Here is a 19967-nt window from a genome sequence, read left to right as displayed (position 1 = left end):
TGCCAATTATATGGAAAAAGCCTAATTGAGCTCACAATTGACATGAAAAATTTGACTAGCCCATCTATATGGCTAGGCCAAAATTTTCAGCTCATTCAAGGATCAATTTGTGCAATTACACCCTTCGGGACTTAATTCAAGTTATATTTTGAGCCCGGGTTTCTTTTACAAAAATTAAGAAACTTTAGACACTTGATTTGGAACACTTTTATCTATAAATACAAGTGTTATGCCTAGGGTTGGGGAGGCCAATTTTCATTGAAACACACGGCATTATTCAGCAGCCACATGAGAGGAAAAGAGCACGTTGGGAAGGAGGATTCCCTCTTCTGAGATCTTCGTCCAAGTTCTGTAGGAGGGGGGCAAAAAATTTTCTGCACACAAAAAGGAGGTTCACGTGAGATTTTGGGGACAAGGGGGGGCATACACGGTTGAGAGAGGATTCACGTAAAAGAGGAGAGAGGGAAAAACTAGGAGTGAGTTTTCGGCCAGTTGCTCTTCTCGTGATAGTGTCCTCCACGTCTGCTGAGCTACCACTGTTCAAGTTTGGGTGGCGCAGCTGATTCGCCCAAATTCCTCGCTGTTTTGCGCCGAAAGACGTCGCTGTCCAAGATCACTTCGAGCTACTGTTCGGAGCTGCTGTCCAAGACCGATCAACCTCTGTTTGGGCTCAGATCCCTTTGTTGTCCGGGTGCGTTTTCCTTGCTGTTCGGCTTTAAACCAATCACTGTTTGGTACCCTTTCCTTCGTTGTTTGGTCCTGGGTTTAGGCATTCTTTCAGTGCCGCTTCTGCTGTTGTCCAAAGCGAGTTTCGCTGCTGTTCGGGCGTGTCTTCAAGGCATTATTCGACCTAGTTTCGCGGCGGTTTGGAGTCAGGAACGATTCTGTTTTGGGCGGAATTCCAACTTGCGCACGTGCAGGATTTTTTCAGCTTGAAAAAGGTAAATTTTTTAACTCTTGATTGCGAATCCATGCTTGTTTAATTGATGAACATGAACGATTTGTGGTAAAAATTGAAGAAGTTCAAACCTTTTTCATCAATCCATGGTCAAAACTGAAAATTGCAGTCTTTGGGATGAAAGTTCTATTTTCTTTGAACAGGTTCGATTTGATCTTGAAGGGTTGAATTTTCTTTGAGAATAGATAAAAATAAAACTTTGAACCATATCTTTTCTCAATATAATGGACCATTCAACAATTTTTAAGGTCAATTTGAATTAAATAAAAGATGGAGGATTTTCATGAAATTGAATTCAAATCTTCGGTTCAATGGCTAGTGGGCTGAATTACACGAGTGGATGAATTCTCGTTATAATAATTATCTTTTGCTCTTGAATTGGTGAATTGCATCTATCCGTTTGAGGTTTGATGTTACTTCTATGCTGTGGATAGGGTTTTGAGCCTAATCGGAATATATCCGAAATTTGAAAAGCTATCTACAATTTTTATCCGAAGTTTGAGCAAAGATATGAATTGTGAAGATAAGATTTAATCCTAGAGATAACTTTCTCAGGATACAAAATAGGATTTCACTCAAATAAAGATATCTTTTAAAATTTTGGAAATTACCTAAAAATTCTTTGAAAACTTTAAGGGATAACTTTCCTAATTTAAAAGATTCGAATATCAAAAAGATTATCTAAGATTCTCTAAAATATCTCAAAAAGATAATCTGAATCTCAATCATATCTTTGTGCGTATCTTTAGGAATATTCAAGATTATCTTGTGGTAAATTCGGATCCTTTAAAATCCCGACCATATCTTTTAATTTCGGATAATTATCCAAAAAATTCATCCCAAATCTCAAAAGGTAATCCTTCCTAAGTTTAAAAGATATGCAATCCCTTGCGGATAGGGTCATATGCCCTTGAAAATTCCGGAATCCCCTAAGGATTTTTTTCAAAAAATTCAATAAATATTTGCACATCTTTAAACAAAAATGCCTATAATGTATGCTCCCTAGTGCCTAGTCTCGTCGGAAAATTAAATCACACGCCACGCCCATGATCTTATGGGATGGGATGGTGATTTAAATATAGAAATTCGCATTCCGCCCTTTGGCGAGAAGGGACGTTGTATTTCTATATATTTATCCGCATACCGGCTCGAATCTTCGAGAATGTAGCGGATAAAATCTCGCTCCGACCCGGATCTTCGGGAATGAGAAGATTTATCGGAAAATCGGATTTAAAGGTATATTATGAGCATTTTTGTTTAATTTTGTTCAAATTCATCTGTTTCAATTCAAAATCCGAAAATAAAAAAAAAGGAAATCCAAATCACAAATCATCAATCGGGAAAAGGCATTTTCATGAAATTTGGTACCGAAAGGGTGTTAATTAAAAATTAACATAATCAAGTCCCCGAACTCTAAATCTCTGGTTAGCAGAAAATAAAGTATTCTCCCGTATTTTATTTAGGTATCTAATCTACCTACCAAAAAGATTAGTGGCGGCTCCTAAATTAAAAATCAAACCTAAGTTGCGAATTGGTAGGGCTTGGGAGAGTCCGTATTAGGTTAGTTAATTCATCTAATTAACCTAATAATCCATTAACCTAAAAATTAACTTTTAGGTCGCGACATCTGCTGTCTTGTAACTACGTATGCTATTTTTGATTATCCGCCTTGGTATGTATCTCCCGCTATGTTATCCCTGTTTGTTTATATGTTGTCCGGGAGTAAATCGTTTCCGCATGCGTATATAGTTGATAGATCGATAACGCGCCTGGGACGTTATCCTTCGTGACCTCGTGGCGATTTGGTAGGGATGTCACGGGCTCGAGAGTCGGGACGTGACATTCCCCTTCTTGCTCTCACATGTCTTTTGCGCTGCATCACTTTTGACCCCTCTAGAACAAATTCTTGTGTCCTAATTGGGTCAAGGTTTTTGTGTTCGGCTACTCTTGTTACCTAGTGCTTTGAAAAGTTATACATACTTAACTTACCAAAAAATATATATATTTTAATATCCACAGAAATATTGAAATATGAATTATTGTAGATAATGATAATATTTTTAGAGCGGCGCTATTTTCACTTCCGTTTTGACTAATACACTCCTTCTTTCTTGTTAACTTACCCAAATACCCTCATCTGGTTCTCCCTATTGCCTGGTTTGAAGGGGAGTATTGAAGTAATAAATGAAAAGGCAAAAAATCAGAATGGTTACAATGCATAATCCATTACAAATCATGAAGATCATGAAGATAGCACATCAAGTAGACTATCCGCAATTTGAACATTTGGAGATCTTTTTCTGATTTGCTATTATTTATCATGTAGACCAAGTCGTTATCTTTTTTTGATTTGTTATTATGTAAATCATATCATTATCTTTTATTTCTGCCATAGTTATAGATGACAATACCCCCAATTATACTGTACAATGTATCAATGAAAAATATGCTACAACGACTCAATTTCTTGTTTTCTTCACCCGCCCTTCAATCCAAAAGCTTTCGATTCGTGTATTTAAGTCCTGCTACTTGCGGCCATTCTCTATTTTAGTCCCTTTCTTAGCTCAGTCAATTTTTCGAGGATGAGAAATCTATGTGGGGACTTTTTGTTAGATTTACCGTATTTTTGAACAAGTGCTACTGTGTGGTACAAATAGGCATCACATCTGAAAAAACAATAGCGAGATAACATCATAAGGTTAATACCATAAGAAATCTCTAATTAATATATTTGTGTCTCATGTACCGCAGGCCAATTTTCATTAAGAAAAGTTCAAAATTAGCAAATTGTGCCACACTTTGCAAAATAAATTTTATGTCGCAAAAAATCCCACAAATACTGCTGTGACAAATCTGTTAGAGGGAAAAATTTAGACAAATTAAAGCTTTTAATAGATTTCAACTGAGTGCTCCTTAGGGCAAAATTTTGCGGATCTTAGAAAATTCCTCGATTTCAATTAATCATTTTCGAATCTAAACAACGTTGTTTAGGAATATAATGCAGGGTAGATTTGTTAGGAGTATATGCGTTTATGATTTTTTTTATATGAAAATTCTTATGATTAAATATAGGCTCCTCTCTTTTATACACTCTCATTATGAAAATGGGTCATTCGAGCGTATTGAAAGTGCACGAATTTAAGATTTTTAGTGGTATTAACCCAATATATTTATCGATGTGTGTGAGAATGGTGGACAAAGAGGCGGAGGACGTGATCAGGAAAAACCTTCATCATAATGTTTCCTCGGGATATTATCTATCTTCCAAGACAGTGTCATCCAATGCAAAGATGATTCATTCAGGCTCAGTTCATTTTGCGGAAAACGAGCTGTTGAAAATATTTTCCAAGATGTCATTTTCAGGAGAATGATAATTTTTTTTTCAGTGTTCAGCTAAAACCTGAAAATAAATTGGAAAATATTTTCCGATGTTCGGTATAGAAAACTCGATTTGATTTTCCTTCGTGTGATCCTTTTAATAATTTTTTTCAAATTTTTATTTATGCCTTTTTAGTTTAAAACATTCAGATTTTTTAATTTTTTTTTTAATTTTTCTTGTTTCTATTTTCATTTTATTTTTTGTTTTCCTTTGATTCTAGGATGAAAAGGATGATTGGTACGACCACGAAGAGCTGTGTCTCCTCTCTCCATATTGACCGCAATAACATCCTCCCTTCGACTTTTCATTACATAATTGACTGCACCGAGGTCGCCGATTTCAATGGATCTAGGAATGACATAACCACTGAGACTTCCTTAATCATGCTCTGTTTACTGTTTACTGTACTTTACTTGAATTGATTAATGGCTACATGAATGGAGTGTTCGCCGATTTTTGAGGATCGTGCCTCTGTGTCGGCAACAATTAAGTAATACATCTTCTTCCAAGGGCAGCAGTCTTCAATGCGCATTCCTACTCTGCTCCATACCCTTCGGCATCGAGAGATTTGATATATTGAAGTCTTGGACAATCGGCACCATCACGGCAGAAAGGAAGAAGTTTGTGATTAAACACTGTTGAAACAAGAAACAGACATTTGGGCATTTACTCGAACATCTTTGGGGTCGCGCGGTGCGCCTCGAGGGAAGACTCTGAAATCGGATTGGAATTTGCATGGACGATGAGATAAAATGAATCATGTTTCTATGTTCTAACTTGTTTTTGGCTTCTTGTGGATGTTAGAATGTTCGACGAGATAGGTTGTGATGGAAATGCGTAGAAGAAGAAAAAGAAAAGATGAAAGAAAACAAAAAAGAAAGAGACAAAGAAGAAAGAAAAAGAAAAATAACGTAGGGGGTTTCCGATATGCAACCGACACGTGGTCGGCGTTCAAGACAAGCCGGCGATAGGCGAATCCAGCATCACGACACGCCATTCCAACATGCACGGGGTCAATTTTAAACATTTTCAATAAATTAAGGGCCAAAATATAAATTTATCTAAATTATATATGCTTAAGTCATGTATCCAGCCATCTCAAAATTAATATATTCAACCACCAAAAAAATAAAATAATCATGAATCCCTATCATCAGAAGAAGAAGAAGACTCATCGTTGATATTTTTATGTATACAAGATAATTATCATGTGTACATAAAAATATACATTTAATATGCAACGTGTCTCACGTATCAGAATTCTCTATGTTTTGAGAAATGACGAGTCGTATCGTATGTTAGAGTTGGTGCTACATAGCTAATAACTTTACAGATGGCAAACTTAATCAAGAAAAAAAGACCTAGTAGAGTTTCTGTTCATTCCTCAAATTTGTTAATTGTAATGTTTTTCTAGACGTAACATTAATAGAAGTTGCTAATTAGGCTTTCAACTTATAAACAATAGGTTAAAATATTTTCATCGGTACAGTGCAAAAGAATTGAGTTTTACATTTAAGTAGTTAATTAAAGCTAAAAAAAAGGGAGAAATGCTTCTGTCACAGTATTTTCAGGGGCGGTACATTCTCAACCGTAGATCCACGTACTATCACAACATGTTTTGCATAAAGTACTCATTGATTGAAAAATCGTATGGTCAGAATAACTGTAAGTAGAGTAGACTGTAAGGTGGCAGCTAAAAAACAAAATCTTCACATGCGTTCATAATTGCGCTCCATCTCTCCTTCTCCCTCCCTCTTTTTCTCCCTGGAGATCCTCTTTCTCCACTTATTCTATTCTTCATCTTCTCTCTCTCTCTCTCAATTATTACATTATGCATTCAATTCAGCTAAAGCATTCACTTTCATGCTAAAGTCCATACTTTTCCTAGAGAAGCTCTGAGCTGAAAAGCTTTGATATTTGCGCAGCACTCATGGAGGTCGATGGAAGTTTGGCAGGGAAGAAAGAAGCAAATGTAGTTGTCCTCATCATCCCAGGCGCTGAATGTCGAAGCAGACGTTCTTTGCCAAAACCAAACACTGAGCCAACAGAGCTTGAAAATCTCCCATCAATTCCACAAATATCCAATTTGACAAGCCCCTCTGCTCAAACAGCGCCAAGCATGCCTCCAGTTGGTTCAGTTCCATCACCAGCAGCAGGGGAGGAAGATGATGAAGAGGAGGGAGACGATGAGGATGTAGTCAAGACTGTGAATCCGGAGTCCCAATTGATGTCCGATAAAACGAAGATTGTTTGGCGCAGTGGGTGGCGTTTGCGTGCCTCGCAGGGCTTCTGATAACGAGTTTAACCATCCATAATCTACGAAATATAGTTATTTACGAGGTGCGTTTGTGGAGATGGTGGTCGCTGATGTTGGCAGTCTTTTGTGGTAGTTTGGCAACTAATTTGTTGATCGACGCATTGCTTCTCTTGATTGAGAAGGGCCATCTGCTCAAAAAGAATGTGTTGTACTTTTTCCTTCCATTGAAGGACAGTGCCCGGGTGTTCGCCTGGTTGTGTCTGGTCCTTTTAGCCTGGGTTTTGCTGATAAACCATGGAGCGAGGCGATCGAGACACACGACCAAGATTCTGAATCGTGGCACGAGGGCGCTCGCTTCTTGTCTTATAGGACCTGCCTTATGGCTGATCAAATTGTTTTTGATAAATATGCTTGTTTCTTCTTTTCAATGCAAGAGGTTCTTTGATCGCATTCAAGATTACATGTTTCTCTACCATGCGATAAGGACTCTTTCCGGCCCGCGTCCTCCGAAGAATGCTGACAATTCGGGTAGCTCGAGATTTAGGGTGAGGCGAAATCTCAAGAAGCGCATTAAAGGAGCAGCGGGGCAGCTAGAGGAGGTGAACATAGAGAAGCTAATTAAGATAAAGCCGGATAAAGTGTCTACATGGACGGTGAAAAAGTTGATCGACATTGTTACCGGCTCGAAGCTATCGACTCTTACTCGTTCCCTCAATAGTACCAGCGATAATCAGGTAGAACAACAAGATATGGAAATCACAAATGAATGGGAAGCCAAGGATGCTGCTCGTGTGATATTTGATAATGTAGCTGAATCAAATAGGTGTGAGAGCCCCGACTTCCGTGAGGAAGATGAAAGGTGTGAGAGCGCCGACTCCCTCAAACTCTCTCCTTTTCTAAAATGAAATTGTTGCTTTGAATGTCAAGGTCAGCTTAGTTAGTTGGAAAGTTATGGATTTCTAGCTTAGGAACTGGATGTCATCTGTTCGAATCTCATCAACTGCATACAAATAGCTGCACAGGCTAAAAGTCAAGATTTAACTGGTTCATGCGTTGCTGATTCCTGTTTTCTGCTTTTGCCAGCTTAATCACGGAGGATGACCTGTTGCGCTTCATGAAGAAGGACCTTCTTGATAAATTCTTCTCTTTGATGCCTGGAGCAGAAGCAAATCGGAGGATCAAGAAGTCGGAATTCGAGAGATGGCTAGTAAGTGCTAATTGAATCACTCAGGTTTTGACTTGTCTAGATAGCAAACTGAAATTGAGGAGACTTTTGGAGCTGGAAGAACTAGAAATCCTGCATATGATCGATAGATAGACATAGACATAAGGACATGATCTGAATTATGTAGTTTACGTCTGCAGGCGAATGTCTACCACGAATGGAAATCACTCACTATCGCCTTAGAGAATGCGAATACAATCATCAAGGAGCTTAACAACGTTGTTTCAGCAGTTTCGCTCATCGCGGTCCTCATTCTGGGGTTGCTTCTAACAGGACTCTTGACAACGGAAGTGCTCATTTTCATTTCATCCCAGCTTTTGCTTTACGCGTTCTTTTATGGGGACGCCGCCAAAGGCTGGTTCGGAGCCGGTGCATCCGTTCGATGCGAGCGACCGATGTGTGGTCGATGGGGTAGAGGTGAATGACTTAGCCTCTGACTCTTGCATGGCTACAGATTCCACATTTGTCCTGACTTTTCGATTCTACGCAGATGGTGGTCGAGGAGATGCAACTCACGACTACTGTCTTCTTCACGAAAGACGGCGAAAAGATATTCTACCCGAATTCAGTTCTGGCCTCTAAACCCATCAGCAATTTCTACAGGACCCCGGACATACACGACTCCATCGAGTTCACGGTCAATTTCTCGACTTCAGCCGACGCAATCCAGGGTTTGAAAGACGAAATAAAATTGTACGCCATCTGCTACTCCTGAATCTCTCTTTTAAAGCATAAAATGTCTCACCTTCCCCATTGTAAGTGGGATACAGAAACCCGTGCATAAAGAAGTTTGTCAACAATGGCTATAATGATGAAGATTATTGACTTATGCATCATACAAAATCACACCCATCATAAACATCCCCTGCTTCTGGCTTTTGAAGTTCAAGATATTCCGATGTACTTGTGTGCCTGCTTGCTTTCATTTTAGCACAGCCGCCGGGTATTATACATGGCGCAAGTTCTGATTGAATAAGCCTTCAGGTACTTGTGGGAACACCCGCAACACTGGCAAGCGGGCCACAGCATTGTGTGTAAGGAGATTGCGAACGTCGACAACTCGAAGGTCTTGAAGATGGTTCTCCACGTCACCTACACGTTGAATTTCCAATATAACACGGAAAGGACCCAGAGGAGATCCGAGCTTGTGCTGCATCTGAAGCGCATTTTCGAAAAACTTGGGATCGAGTAAGGCATGCTTCCTCAGTAAGCTCGTCTCAGACTGGGTCGGCGACCACCTCTGTGCACGGTTTTGACGACTTCAAGGGCATGGCTTTCCTAGAAATGTCCGCAAGTATTTGAGAATACTAGGTTCTTTGCTTGCTCATGAATTGCAGCGCATAAGAATTACTATGTACCTCTATATAGACTGAAAATTTCCAAGAAAAATTTGGATCTTCAGGTCTCAAACAAATTAACCGGATAATTAAGCGCATCTAATTTGTGATATTGCTCGACTTCCATTTTGCAATTCTAATTTTTCAAGTGCCTCGATGATTTCACATGTTTTTGAGGTTAACAATAAGACGTGTTATTGCTTTTTATTTATCTATCTCATAATGTGGGTCTCGCTTACTAATTTGCCCAGATTTAATTTATCTATCTCATAATGTGGGTCTCGCTTATTAAGTGATCGTTTTGAAAGTTTTGGCATTAAAATGAGCGCCGTACATAAGTTTTGACACTTGTAATGTACTTAAGCTCGTCTTGCTTGTTTTGTTTTAAGGAATTAGCTTTTTAGTGCAGTTAGGTAATATCGTTTTTAGGTTTTGATAGGCTTTACATATTAATTGTGAGCTAGTGTTCTTCAATTTTGTTACTTTCTGTGATCTAAACTTCTCTCAAATCTCTCTCTAGTCCAAATTATGAAGGTTTAACTGTAGGATGTTTAAGTGTATCACTAAAATGATGTCGTGTGCTGGTTTTGTGCCCATAATGCTTGGTCTACTTTGACAAACTCATTTGATTGTAGGATGATCATCATAATAACACGCAAGAAAGATCTCCAAACATCATATTAAGCTCTCAATCGTCGAGTCATGATGATCGATCGTAAACCTATTGCAATTGTGCCAATTCAGTCTAAAACTTTTTATTTTTGCCAATTCGGTGATCGGCTAGAGGGGCGGCCGGTCGACTCCCCCTACCACGATGGGGGTTGACCTCGCCGTCATTAGGCGAGGCAGCGACAGCGTGGTTGAGCCCCGCCCAAGCCCAGATCCGGGTTGGCGAGTGACCTCGCCGTCGTCGAGCCGACCACCCCTATGGCCCGTCGCCGGATTATGGCAACTAGCTGGGCTTGGGGTTGGGTTGGGGGAGGGGGGTTGGAAGGAAAAGAAAAAAGAAAAGAAAAAGACAAAAACATAAAAAATATTTTAAAAATCATAAAAAAAATTCAAAAAAAAAATATTAGGTTGCCGGCCGGTTGGCCAAAATTCGTCAAATAGACTGAAATGGCACAATTGTAAAAGGTTTAGGACTGAATCGGTAAAAAAAAAAAAGAAATAATGTTTAGGACTGAATTAACACAATTGCAATAGGTTTACGATTCTTTTGATAATTTTCCCGCTCTCAATCGTCAAGTCATGAGCCGTGCCCTAAGGCATGAGATAGGTGTCACAGGCCGGATGCTCTAACATTCCCTTACCTGTGTGGTCTTAGAAATTGCTTACCAAGTCAACCTTTCTCGTCATACTTACAAGGATCGTAGAGTGAGAAATACTAGAGGGAGAATCTCTGGAAGTTTTAGTGCTTGTGAGACTATACAAACGAGGGGAAGGAGACCCCTATATATACTATCACAGCCGTAGATCTTCGTTCAATCTAACGGTGGGGTTTCTATCTTCCCAACTACCAACTATATGCATTAATTAGAAGAATTCTCCGGAATATCGTACATGTCCTATACTACATGTACCTAATAATATTCTAGAGAATTCGAGAACCCTAAGAGGCTCGCCTGGTCTTCTTGGATCATTCACTGTCCTTCATACATTGAAAACCTCTGGACCGGACATTCTCCCCATCTTATTGGGTGATACCCTCGTTGCATCTTCGGCATTGTAGGCATCAATTTGCTTCTTGAATTGCCAAAGAGCTTCCGCAAGTTCCCAACTTGCTCCACTCTCCATTAGGAAATTATAGATCATGCTCTTCAAACTGTGATGGTCGGACCTCAACCTCTCTATGAGCCTCCATCCCAAGCCGACGGCCAAACAAAGAGGGTAAATGCACCATTGGAGTCCGACACAATATGAAAACAACGCAGAAGGATAAGGCATAAAGCTAATCAATGTAGCCCAGTTCTCTTATAGCGAGTCCACGGGCAAGAGTTCTTTCGAGATCATGAACAGGGGTCGATACATTGATACAAAGGCCTGTTTTGAGTGTTGCAACGAGTCAGGAGGGTGGCATACAAGCTGTAGCTCTCGCCAAAGTCAAAGGTACATTCGGTGTTCCATGTGAGTATGATTAAATAGTTTCATGCACATGAGGAAGATATGGACCGAGGAGAATCGCAACGAGCACCTCTTTTGGTAAAAACCTCGTATGACCGAAATGTTGATTCCATCATGCGGATCGAGTCATATGGAAGAGGTATTGTGCGCCAAAGTGAGAGTATTTGATCCGATGGAAGGGTCTACTGCAGAGTGAAGCAAGTTGAGAACCCGCAGAAGCTCGTTGGCAATTTTTTAATCAATTTGCTTCTTAAATCGTTAAGCAAGGGGAGGGGGTTTGTCTGAAATTACAGAACCTGTCCCTCGTTGAAGGAGATATATAAGAATCGTATATAAAATACAGAGAATGGGCTGTCTGGTCGGGCTGACACTTCCAAAGTTTCATTTTTTTTAGTGAATTCAAATTCGATCTCTCTCAGAGTCTTACTATGTTGTTATGACAATTAGTACGTTGAAGCAAAATGATGCTTTGTCTTGTTGCATAACAGACGAGTGAATGACATTGGATGAGGAAATTTTCAATCATCATGTAAATTAATAAGTTTGATGCTCACAATAATAGTAGATTGTGTATTTCCATTGTCTTTTATATTTGGCAGTCTTTGTGTAATCCAAGAAAAGAAGAATCAATCATGTAGCCTCGATGATTTAAGAAGCAAATTGATGCCTTCCATGCTGAAGATACGACAAGGGCATCCCCCAAATAGGTGGGGAGAATGTCGGCGTCCGAAGGTTTTCAACATACAAAGGATAGTGGATAATCTAAGAAGACAAGGTGAACCTCCTCTTAGGATTTCTTGAGTTCTCTAGAATATTTTTAGGGACATGCAATATAGATTTCAAAATTATTTGTTATACATATCACATGTGTGCAGCCGAAGATGGAGGGTCGATCAGAGGTCGATTTTGTGGCTGGCGCTGGGCTAGCCATTTGTGAGTACGGACCATATGAGAAAGGAAAATGAAAGAAAAGGAAAAAAAAAAAGAAAAAAAGTGGAAATATTCAGAATTATCTAAAAAAAAATGCAAAAGTTATTCTTGTCAGTGCTAGCCACACCATGTAAAATGGTTGGTGGTCGGTCAAGATCCACGTAGCGATTTCTGATCAATTTTGATTAGAAGGATTAAATTTGCATATCGTCAAAAGGTTTGAGACTAAATTGACAAATTATAAAGCACGTTTAGGACTAAATTAGCACAATAAGGTGTAAGACTGAATTGACCACCATGAAGTAAGTTTAGGATTTGTTGGATAATTTTCTCTTACAATCAACATGACTCGATCTTAAAGCAAGTAAAATTAAATTGGGCTGAGTTACACTTGCTTTAAATTGAAGAGAACATAATGGGAGATAGCACCATTACACCACAACATGGTATACGACTATTAATCACAGTATAAGAAGAAACCTTTTTATGTGGAAGTTACAAACGTGGATGAGTCTCTTCCTTTTTGCGTATGGCATTGCCACTCATTTTGCCTGCATCCACTAATTCGAAACTTAATTGGAATGCCATACTTAAGCCTGGATGTTTTCGAGTTGCTCCCGATAACCCGCAAATGGCATGCGATTTTCCTTGTGCAAGATCATATTTCAATGGGAAGTTAATGAGTCAACTTATGTTAGTAATTTCTTAATTTGACTGATTGCGTGATGTTATTACACGTCGAAAGATCGTAGTAAGTGGTACAGGACGGGGTTTTCCATGCGTCGATGATCATCAATTTTATCAACTCGCATAGCATCTTGAACTTAGTTACACATACACTGTTGGATTTTAGTTGTTGTTTAGTACTTTCATACATTAAACATTTCGCTGTAATTAGTAAATCATAACTTTGCAACAAAACAAAAAGGGTTAATACAACTGAAAAATCCTATATTAATACACTTGTGACAAATTTACTTTAAATTAATTTTTTGACCATAAAATCCCAAACTGATACACGCGTGATAAATTTACCTCAAACTAATTATTTTACCATAAAAAACACCAAACCGGTATACCCGTGAAAAACGGAAGGAAAAAAATCTCAAACTGGTATTTCCGTTAACTACAAAGTGTCATCCATTTGCCAATTTGACGAAAAAATTTAACGGAAATTAACGGAGATTAACTTTACCATAGGTGTATATACCAGTTTGAGATTTTTCGTGACATTAATACAAACAAAAATGTCACATTTAGGATTTGGGAAATTGATTATCTACAATTTTTTTCTTTGACCAATTATTAGATTTGGGATTACAGCGAAAGTTTGAGATTTTTCTTAGAGAAAAAAAAAAGTTCATGGCACGATTAGAATTGATCTAAACCTGACAGCTTTTAAGGTAATTAGACCTATTGTAAGGGGTTCAGAATAAGAAAAGCTGCACTAGGATCCAAAAGAAAAACATTTCGCCCCCATTTAATATTTATTTGCGCAATATATTAAACTGGTGTGCTTGTGCTTGCAAAGAAGAGTTTGTTTGGAGTTAATTTTTAACTCCATGTTCTCTCTTTTTTTTTTTTTTAAACTTCGATCGAGCTTTTAAAATAACATTTCCCCGCGGACCTCGTTGACTGGAGTGGAGATGAAACCTCTTCTCTGTTCAGTTTAAAATCCTGCAAATCTCCCTCATTTCTTCATGACTCTGCTCTGGTCTTTCTTCCTGATTCCTTAGTTTTTGAATGGTCATTGAGGGGGAAACATTCATCATGGAAGATAGGAAGAGTTTGTTAGGGAAGAGAGGGACAGACGAAGTAGTTGTTATGATTCCAGGTAGCGAGTATCAAAGCAGAGGTTCTGCACCAAGACCAAATCTGGATCCAAAAGCAGAGCTTGAGAATCTCCAGTCAAGAGCACAGAGTCCTAATTTGACAAGCCCCGGCTCTGCCCAAGGAATCACTCAATCCGGCCCTGCTCCAAGTAAGCCTCGCGTAAATGCCGCTGATGGGTCAGCTACAAACAAGTCCTTTTCGAGTACGTCGATGTCGAAGCAGAGATCAAGATTCGAAGAACCATCGTGTCCTAGTGATGCTGGTTCAGTTAAGGACAACACACAGCTGAAGAATGCACAGGGCTCGCCTAATGTGGGCTCGCCTTACGATGATGCAAGCGCTAATGCCACTACAAAGAGTGCGAAGCCCATGCCGAACGCGGCTCAAATGCCTCTTTCGAAGGCTGCAGCGGTGGAAGATGATGAGCATGTGTACAAGGCCGAAAATTTGAAGGTCCAAGAGATGTCTGGCAAGAAATTCATCAAGAAAATTTTCTGGATCGAGTTGGCAGCATTTGTGCGCATCATGGGACTTCTGATCGCGAGTTTAATCATTCGCAAGCTGAAAAATACAGAAATTTGGCACTTGGAGCTGTGGAAATGGTGTGTGCAGGTGCTGGCGATCTTTTGTGGTAGGTTGGTGGGTGAATGGTTGATTGACACATTGGTCTTCTTGATTGAGAAGGACTATTTGCTCAAACGTAAGGTCTTGTACTTCGTCTTCGGATTGAAGGACAGTGTCGAAACGTTTATCTGGTCAGTTTTCGTTTTTTTAGTCTGGGTTTTCCTGATAAACCATGGAGTGAAGCGATCGAGGCACGAGAGGGAGGCTTTACATTATGTGACAAGGGCTCTTGCTTGTTGTCTTATAGGAGCTGCTATGTGGCTTGTCAAAACACTGTCAATAAAACTCCTAGCGGCTTCTTTTCAATGCAAGAGGTTCTTCGATCGCATCCAAGAATGTCTCTTTCACCACTACGTAGTCAAGACCCTTTCAGGGTCGCCTTTGATGGAACAGCATGACAAGCCCTACGGGCGGCTCAGTGTTGAGAAGTACATCAAAGGAGTGGCGAAGAAGCTAGAAGAGGTGATTGATGTAGAGAAGTTGAGTAAGATAGGCCGGGATCAAGTCTCTGCCTGGACGATCAAAGGGTTGGTCCCCAGGGACTTCAACTCTTGTTGGAAGCCTTGATGAATGCCGGGATGAGGACACAGAGCAACAAAATACGGAGATCACTAGTCAATCGAAAGCAATGGCAGCTGCCGACGAGATATTCAATAATGTCGCCAAGACGCCTGGACAAGAGTAAGAAGACCTACGCTGCCACACACTTCCCTTGCGTTCCAGCTAAAATTTAGCTTAGAAATATCTCACCAATGCCTGCTTTATGTCCATACTAGGGACATCGTAGAGGAGGACCTCTTGCGCTTCATGAAGAAGGAAGATGTTGAGAAATTCATGCCTTTGGTTCAGGGAGCAGAAAAAACTAGACCAATCGATAGGTCATCTTTAAAGGACTGGCTGGTAAGTCTTGCTAAACTGATAATATGTTCTGCTGGGAAGCGTTTCGCTGCATCTTACTATGTTTTCGAAGATCCACAACTTTCTATTCTCATTCATGTTCTGATGATCCTAGAACAGTCAATGCTCAACCGCAATTTTATGCTCCAGGATTAGATTAGGTCTCCTGCCTTTTGGAAAGAAAAGGATCAGAAAACTTTTGGCTCAGTCCGAGTCCAACATTTAGATGAGTACATTCCTAGGAACCTATTTACGGAGTTTGTCTGCAGGTGAGCGTTTACCTTGAAAGGAAGTCCCTCGCCTACAGCTTAAAAGATACGAAAACAGCCATTGAGGAGCTGAACAGGCTTGCTTCAGCAGTTGTGCTGATCGTGATCATTATCATGTCATTACTTAGCATGGGAGTTTTGACGACGCAAGTACTTGTGTTCATGTCATCCCAGCTTTTACTTGTTGCATTTATATTTGGGAACACAGCCAAAACAATGTTTGAAGCCATCATTTTTGTTTTTGTAATGCATCCCTATGACGTTGGTGACCGTTGTGTCATCGATGGAGTGCAGGTGAATTACTAATCCTAAGACTCGCCGTGATTGGTTTGAGCTGATACCATAATTTGCCTAACATTTTAATTCCTCATAGATGGTGGTTGAAGAGATGAATATCCTGACAACAGTCTTCGCGAAAAATGACGGCGAGATGATATTCTACCCAAATTCAGTTCTGTCCGCCAAACCCATCAGCAATTTCTACAGGAGCCCATTCATGAGTGATTCCGTGGAGTTCACAGTCGACTTCTCCACTTCGCCCGGCACCATTACTGCTTTAAGAGAAGAAGTAAAGGGGTATGTTGCCTGCTACTTTTGAACCTCTTTAACGAGGCACCAAAATTTGCATTTTCATGCCTGATAAGCCATGTAGACTGGGGCATGACCGGACATAATCATGTAATCTAAATTGATAAGCATTTCATAATTTACGCTTAATACAGACAGGGACAATCTGCTGAATAAAGAGAGAGACACCACGAGTTTAAGATGGCGATGCAATTAACTTGTGGGAACTAAAACTCAATGCGAGTGTGTGTCGTTTGGCTTTAGAATCTGTAGCTTGAAGTTCAAGAAACATTGTTTGCTGGTGATCATGCTTTCTTCTGTTCATAACGCGAGAAAGAATTGCAGAGAATTTACACCAGGCAATTTTCATTAGTATTGCGTCTTCCATAGGTATACAAGTTTCTAATGGAATGGCATTCCCTGGGTGAGAAAACTCAGGTACTTGGAAGATAGGTCTAATAACCATTGGAAGAAGGATCACAGCATCGTGGTTAAGGAGATTGAAGACATGAACAAGTTGAAGATGGCTCTATACGTCACTCACACAATAAATTTCCAAAACCCTGGAGACAGGAACAGCCGGAGATCCGAGCTCGTGTGGGAGCTGAAGAGGATCTTCGAGAAACTCGGCATCAGCTACCGTCTGCTTCCTCAAGAAGTTCTAGTCAGCTACGCTGGCTCAGCGCCCGCCGACTCGAGGTTCCAACTCCTCCAGGGGCGGAGTTCCTAGTCAGCTGCGAGTACGGTATGCTGGCAATCGGATGACGTAGCATTTTTCTAATACCTTTGCTCACCAACTTTCAAATTTCGCTTTTGATTATGGACGAGATAAATCCAGCATTGAGACTTATGTTCGTCAATTTTACTCATTGGACCGAAACACGACTAGTACTAATGCTACAGGCTTGGTTGGAATTGAGGTATCCTGCTAATGTTAAAACATCTTGCTCTCTGCTCAACATTTGATATTAGATGGGCAGCAACCTGCATAAACAAGTAGATTGCAATGAACCGTATACTGTTAACCGGTGAATCCTGCTAAAATCCGAGTTAAAAGTTTGGAATGAAAGCCAGTTGAACTTGCAACCGCCAAAGTTAATATGGAGTTTTGACCTGAAATTACTGCAAAAATCCAAACAACTAAAGCTGGCCCCACATATTCTTTGGTTAGTACCTTAAATAAAACCCAACTTTATATTCAATCTCAATTCTACCTACCATGACCCTCCCAAGGGCGCCTTGGATGGCCTCGGAGAAGATTCAGACGTATTTACTCAAGAAATGAAATTGGTTCATTAATCAAGGGTCTGCATGGCAACAATTCTGTTCCCAAAAACAGATTATGGTTATAATGATTTTTTCTGATTATGATTATAATGAGTTTTTAGAGAATCAGAATGTGTTTGATAACTGTATTGTGATTCTGTTCATGAATAGAAACACGTTTGATAATTGTACAAAATTTATGTTCCCAAAAATACTTTCTCTTCCCAATTTTTTTTATTTAAATCAATTAATTTTGTAATTACTTTAAAATTTTCTTCGTAAATTGAAGATCAATTTTCAATACACAAAAAATAATAAATTGAAATACACTTATTTTTTTTTTCAGCATGTTATAAATAAGATCCAAATTTTAATTTGAAAAATGTAAATGCTTCACTTTGCTACTTGTCACGTCCCTATGCGCATAAGCATATGTCGATATAATCGTGGACATGTTTTGCGTAAATGAAATTCAATGAGCATTTTGCACATGTTACTAGACACTGCACAACAAATATGGCTTCAAAAGTTAGGTGGTGTGGAAAATCCGCTCATCGGCAACAACATAAATAAACTTGATGAAATATCAAATTGGCCATTTTCCATAAATTGCTAAATATGGCTTCAAGTGAAATCTATGTAATGTTTAGTTTACTTCATGCATCCCCCTTTGGGAAAATTTTTAAGGATTCCTGCAAAAATAACAAGCTTTTGACATGAAAGTTCAACAATCAACAGGTTCTGATCAAGAGGCACTTACAAATCACAGCCATATCCGGTGGTGAAGGAAGAAAGCTTGAAATGGAATTGTGGGTCACGTTATATTTTTATTTTATCTTAGTCTTTACCCTAAAGATTAAAAGCCAACAATTTTCAGAAAGCTGTGAGGCCACTATCACAGAGCACTTCAAAGAATTGATTGGATTGTGTTGTTGATATTTTCTTACTCACAATCCTTTCCTGTCTCAAAAATCAACCAGGAGTCTTCCCGCACCCACCAGCAAAGCCTTTGCCTCTGAGCTTACCAAACATGGGCGTGTTCTATCATGAAGAAGAGCCACCAAACCCCCCTACGAAATGCAAGTGCCTCTCTGCAGCACTCAAGGAAGCATTCTCTCAGTGCCATACTTTTGATAGACAGCTCTCGCAGTCAAGCCCCAAAGAGGAGCATCCGATGAGCGATTCCGATGATGAACATGAAGTAATGATTTCTCCTTTCCGATGATGAACATGAACCAGTGAACTGGGAAAAGGAGAAATTGAATCTTTGTATGATGCAAGTTTAACAAGAAAAACCACGTATGCATATTCACATTTACATCGTCTCCTCGCCGAAGCTCGCCATCTCGTCGCCCAATTAGGGCGGCCCTAGTCGAGATCACCGAGGGGATGCTCGCGTCGTCCGATTAGGGTGACCCCAGTCGAGTTCAGCGAGGGGAAAGTTTGCGTCGCTCGATTAGGGCAGCCCTAGTCGAGATTAGCGAGTGCGAGTCTCACCTTAGGCCAAGAGGGTGGTTGCCCTCGCCGATCTAGCGAGAGTCGCCCTATTCGGGCTCGAGCGACGAGACGGCGAATCCGGCTCAAGCGAGAAGATGAGGACATATCTCAGTCAAGCGAAACTTACCAGAGTCGTTCAACGGGAACAACGGATGACGGCAGTAGAGCTAGCGGGTCACAAGAGCGGCGGACGAAGCGGTGAATTGAGTCGCGAACGAGAGTCTCAAGAGTGTCGTGGCAAAGTATCCTTCCGAGAGGTCAAAAGCAAAGTAACGAAAGACCTTCCGAGAGGTCAAGCAAAGTAACGAAAGAAAGGAGGAAAGAAAAGGTTTTTGTGTTTTGCAAAAGTGATTATTTTTGTCAAAACCAATTTTTTTGTGGTTTTGCAAAAATGGTCATTTTTTCTTCAAAACTGATTCCGCTTCTAGAATCATAATCAAAATTATATGTGTTATCAAACATGATTCTCATTTTTTTTGCTTTTGGGAACAGAATCACAAAAACAAAATTGTTACCATGCAGACCCCAAGAGTAGTGACTCTCCCAAGTCCATACCTCGCGTGACTTTGGTCTTTTTATGATTTTTTTTTAACATCTTAAATATTTACTAGGAGTCTCCACTAGCTAATATCGGGTAGCCTAGAAACCCAATCGATAAGTCGATGATTCCTCATCATTCCTATGCAACTAGAGTTTTCCAGGTTCGAAGACTTCATTGTGCTAATGTTTTCATTAACGCCCTTTCCATACTGCTAACTTGGTTTGTTTCCTAATTGATCACACATGTTCGATTTATAATTTGAATCC

General features: G+C 39.9%; 1 protein-coding gene and 1 pseudogene across 1 annotated transcript; both read left to right on the top strand.

The window, feature by feature from the left end:
• Positions 1-6704: 6704 nt before the first annotated feature.
• On the top strand, positions 6705-9011 carry LOC115756345 (annotated as a pseudogene).
• Positions 9012-13977: 4966 nt separating this feature from the next.
• Positions 13978-17127, top strand: LOC115756344 (mechanosensitive ion channel protein 10-like). Its single transcript, XM_048278037.1, is given in 6 exon segments — positions 13978-15197; positions 15199-15345; positions 15441-15564; positions 15831-16124; positions 16204-16406; positions 16836-17127. Coding segments are annotated over 6 exon segments (2280 nt in total).
• The last annotated feature ends 2840 nt before the right edge of the window (positions 17128-19967 follow it).

This window comes from Rhodamnia argentea, chromosome 4 (genome assembly GCF_020921035.1).
Source record: "Rhodamnia argentea isolate NSW1041297 chromosome 4, ASM2092103v1, whole genome shotgun sequence".
Classification (NCBI taxonomy): domain Eukaryota; kingdom Viridiplantae; phylum Streptophyta; class Magnoliopsida; order Myrtales; family Myrtaceae; genus Rhodamnia; species Rhodamnia argentea.
Note: the sequence above shows the minus strand (reverse complement) of the source record. Positions and strands in the feature narration are given on the sequence as shown.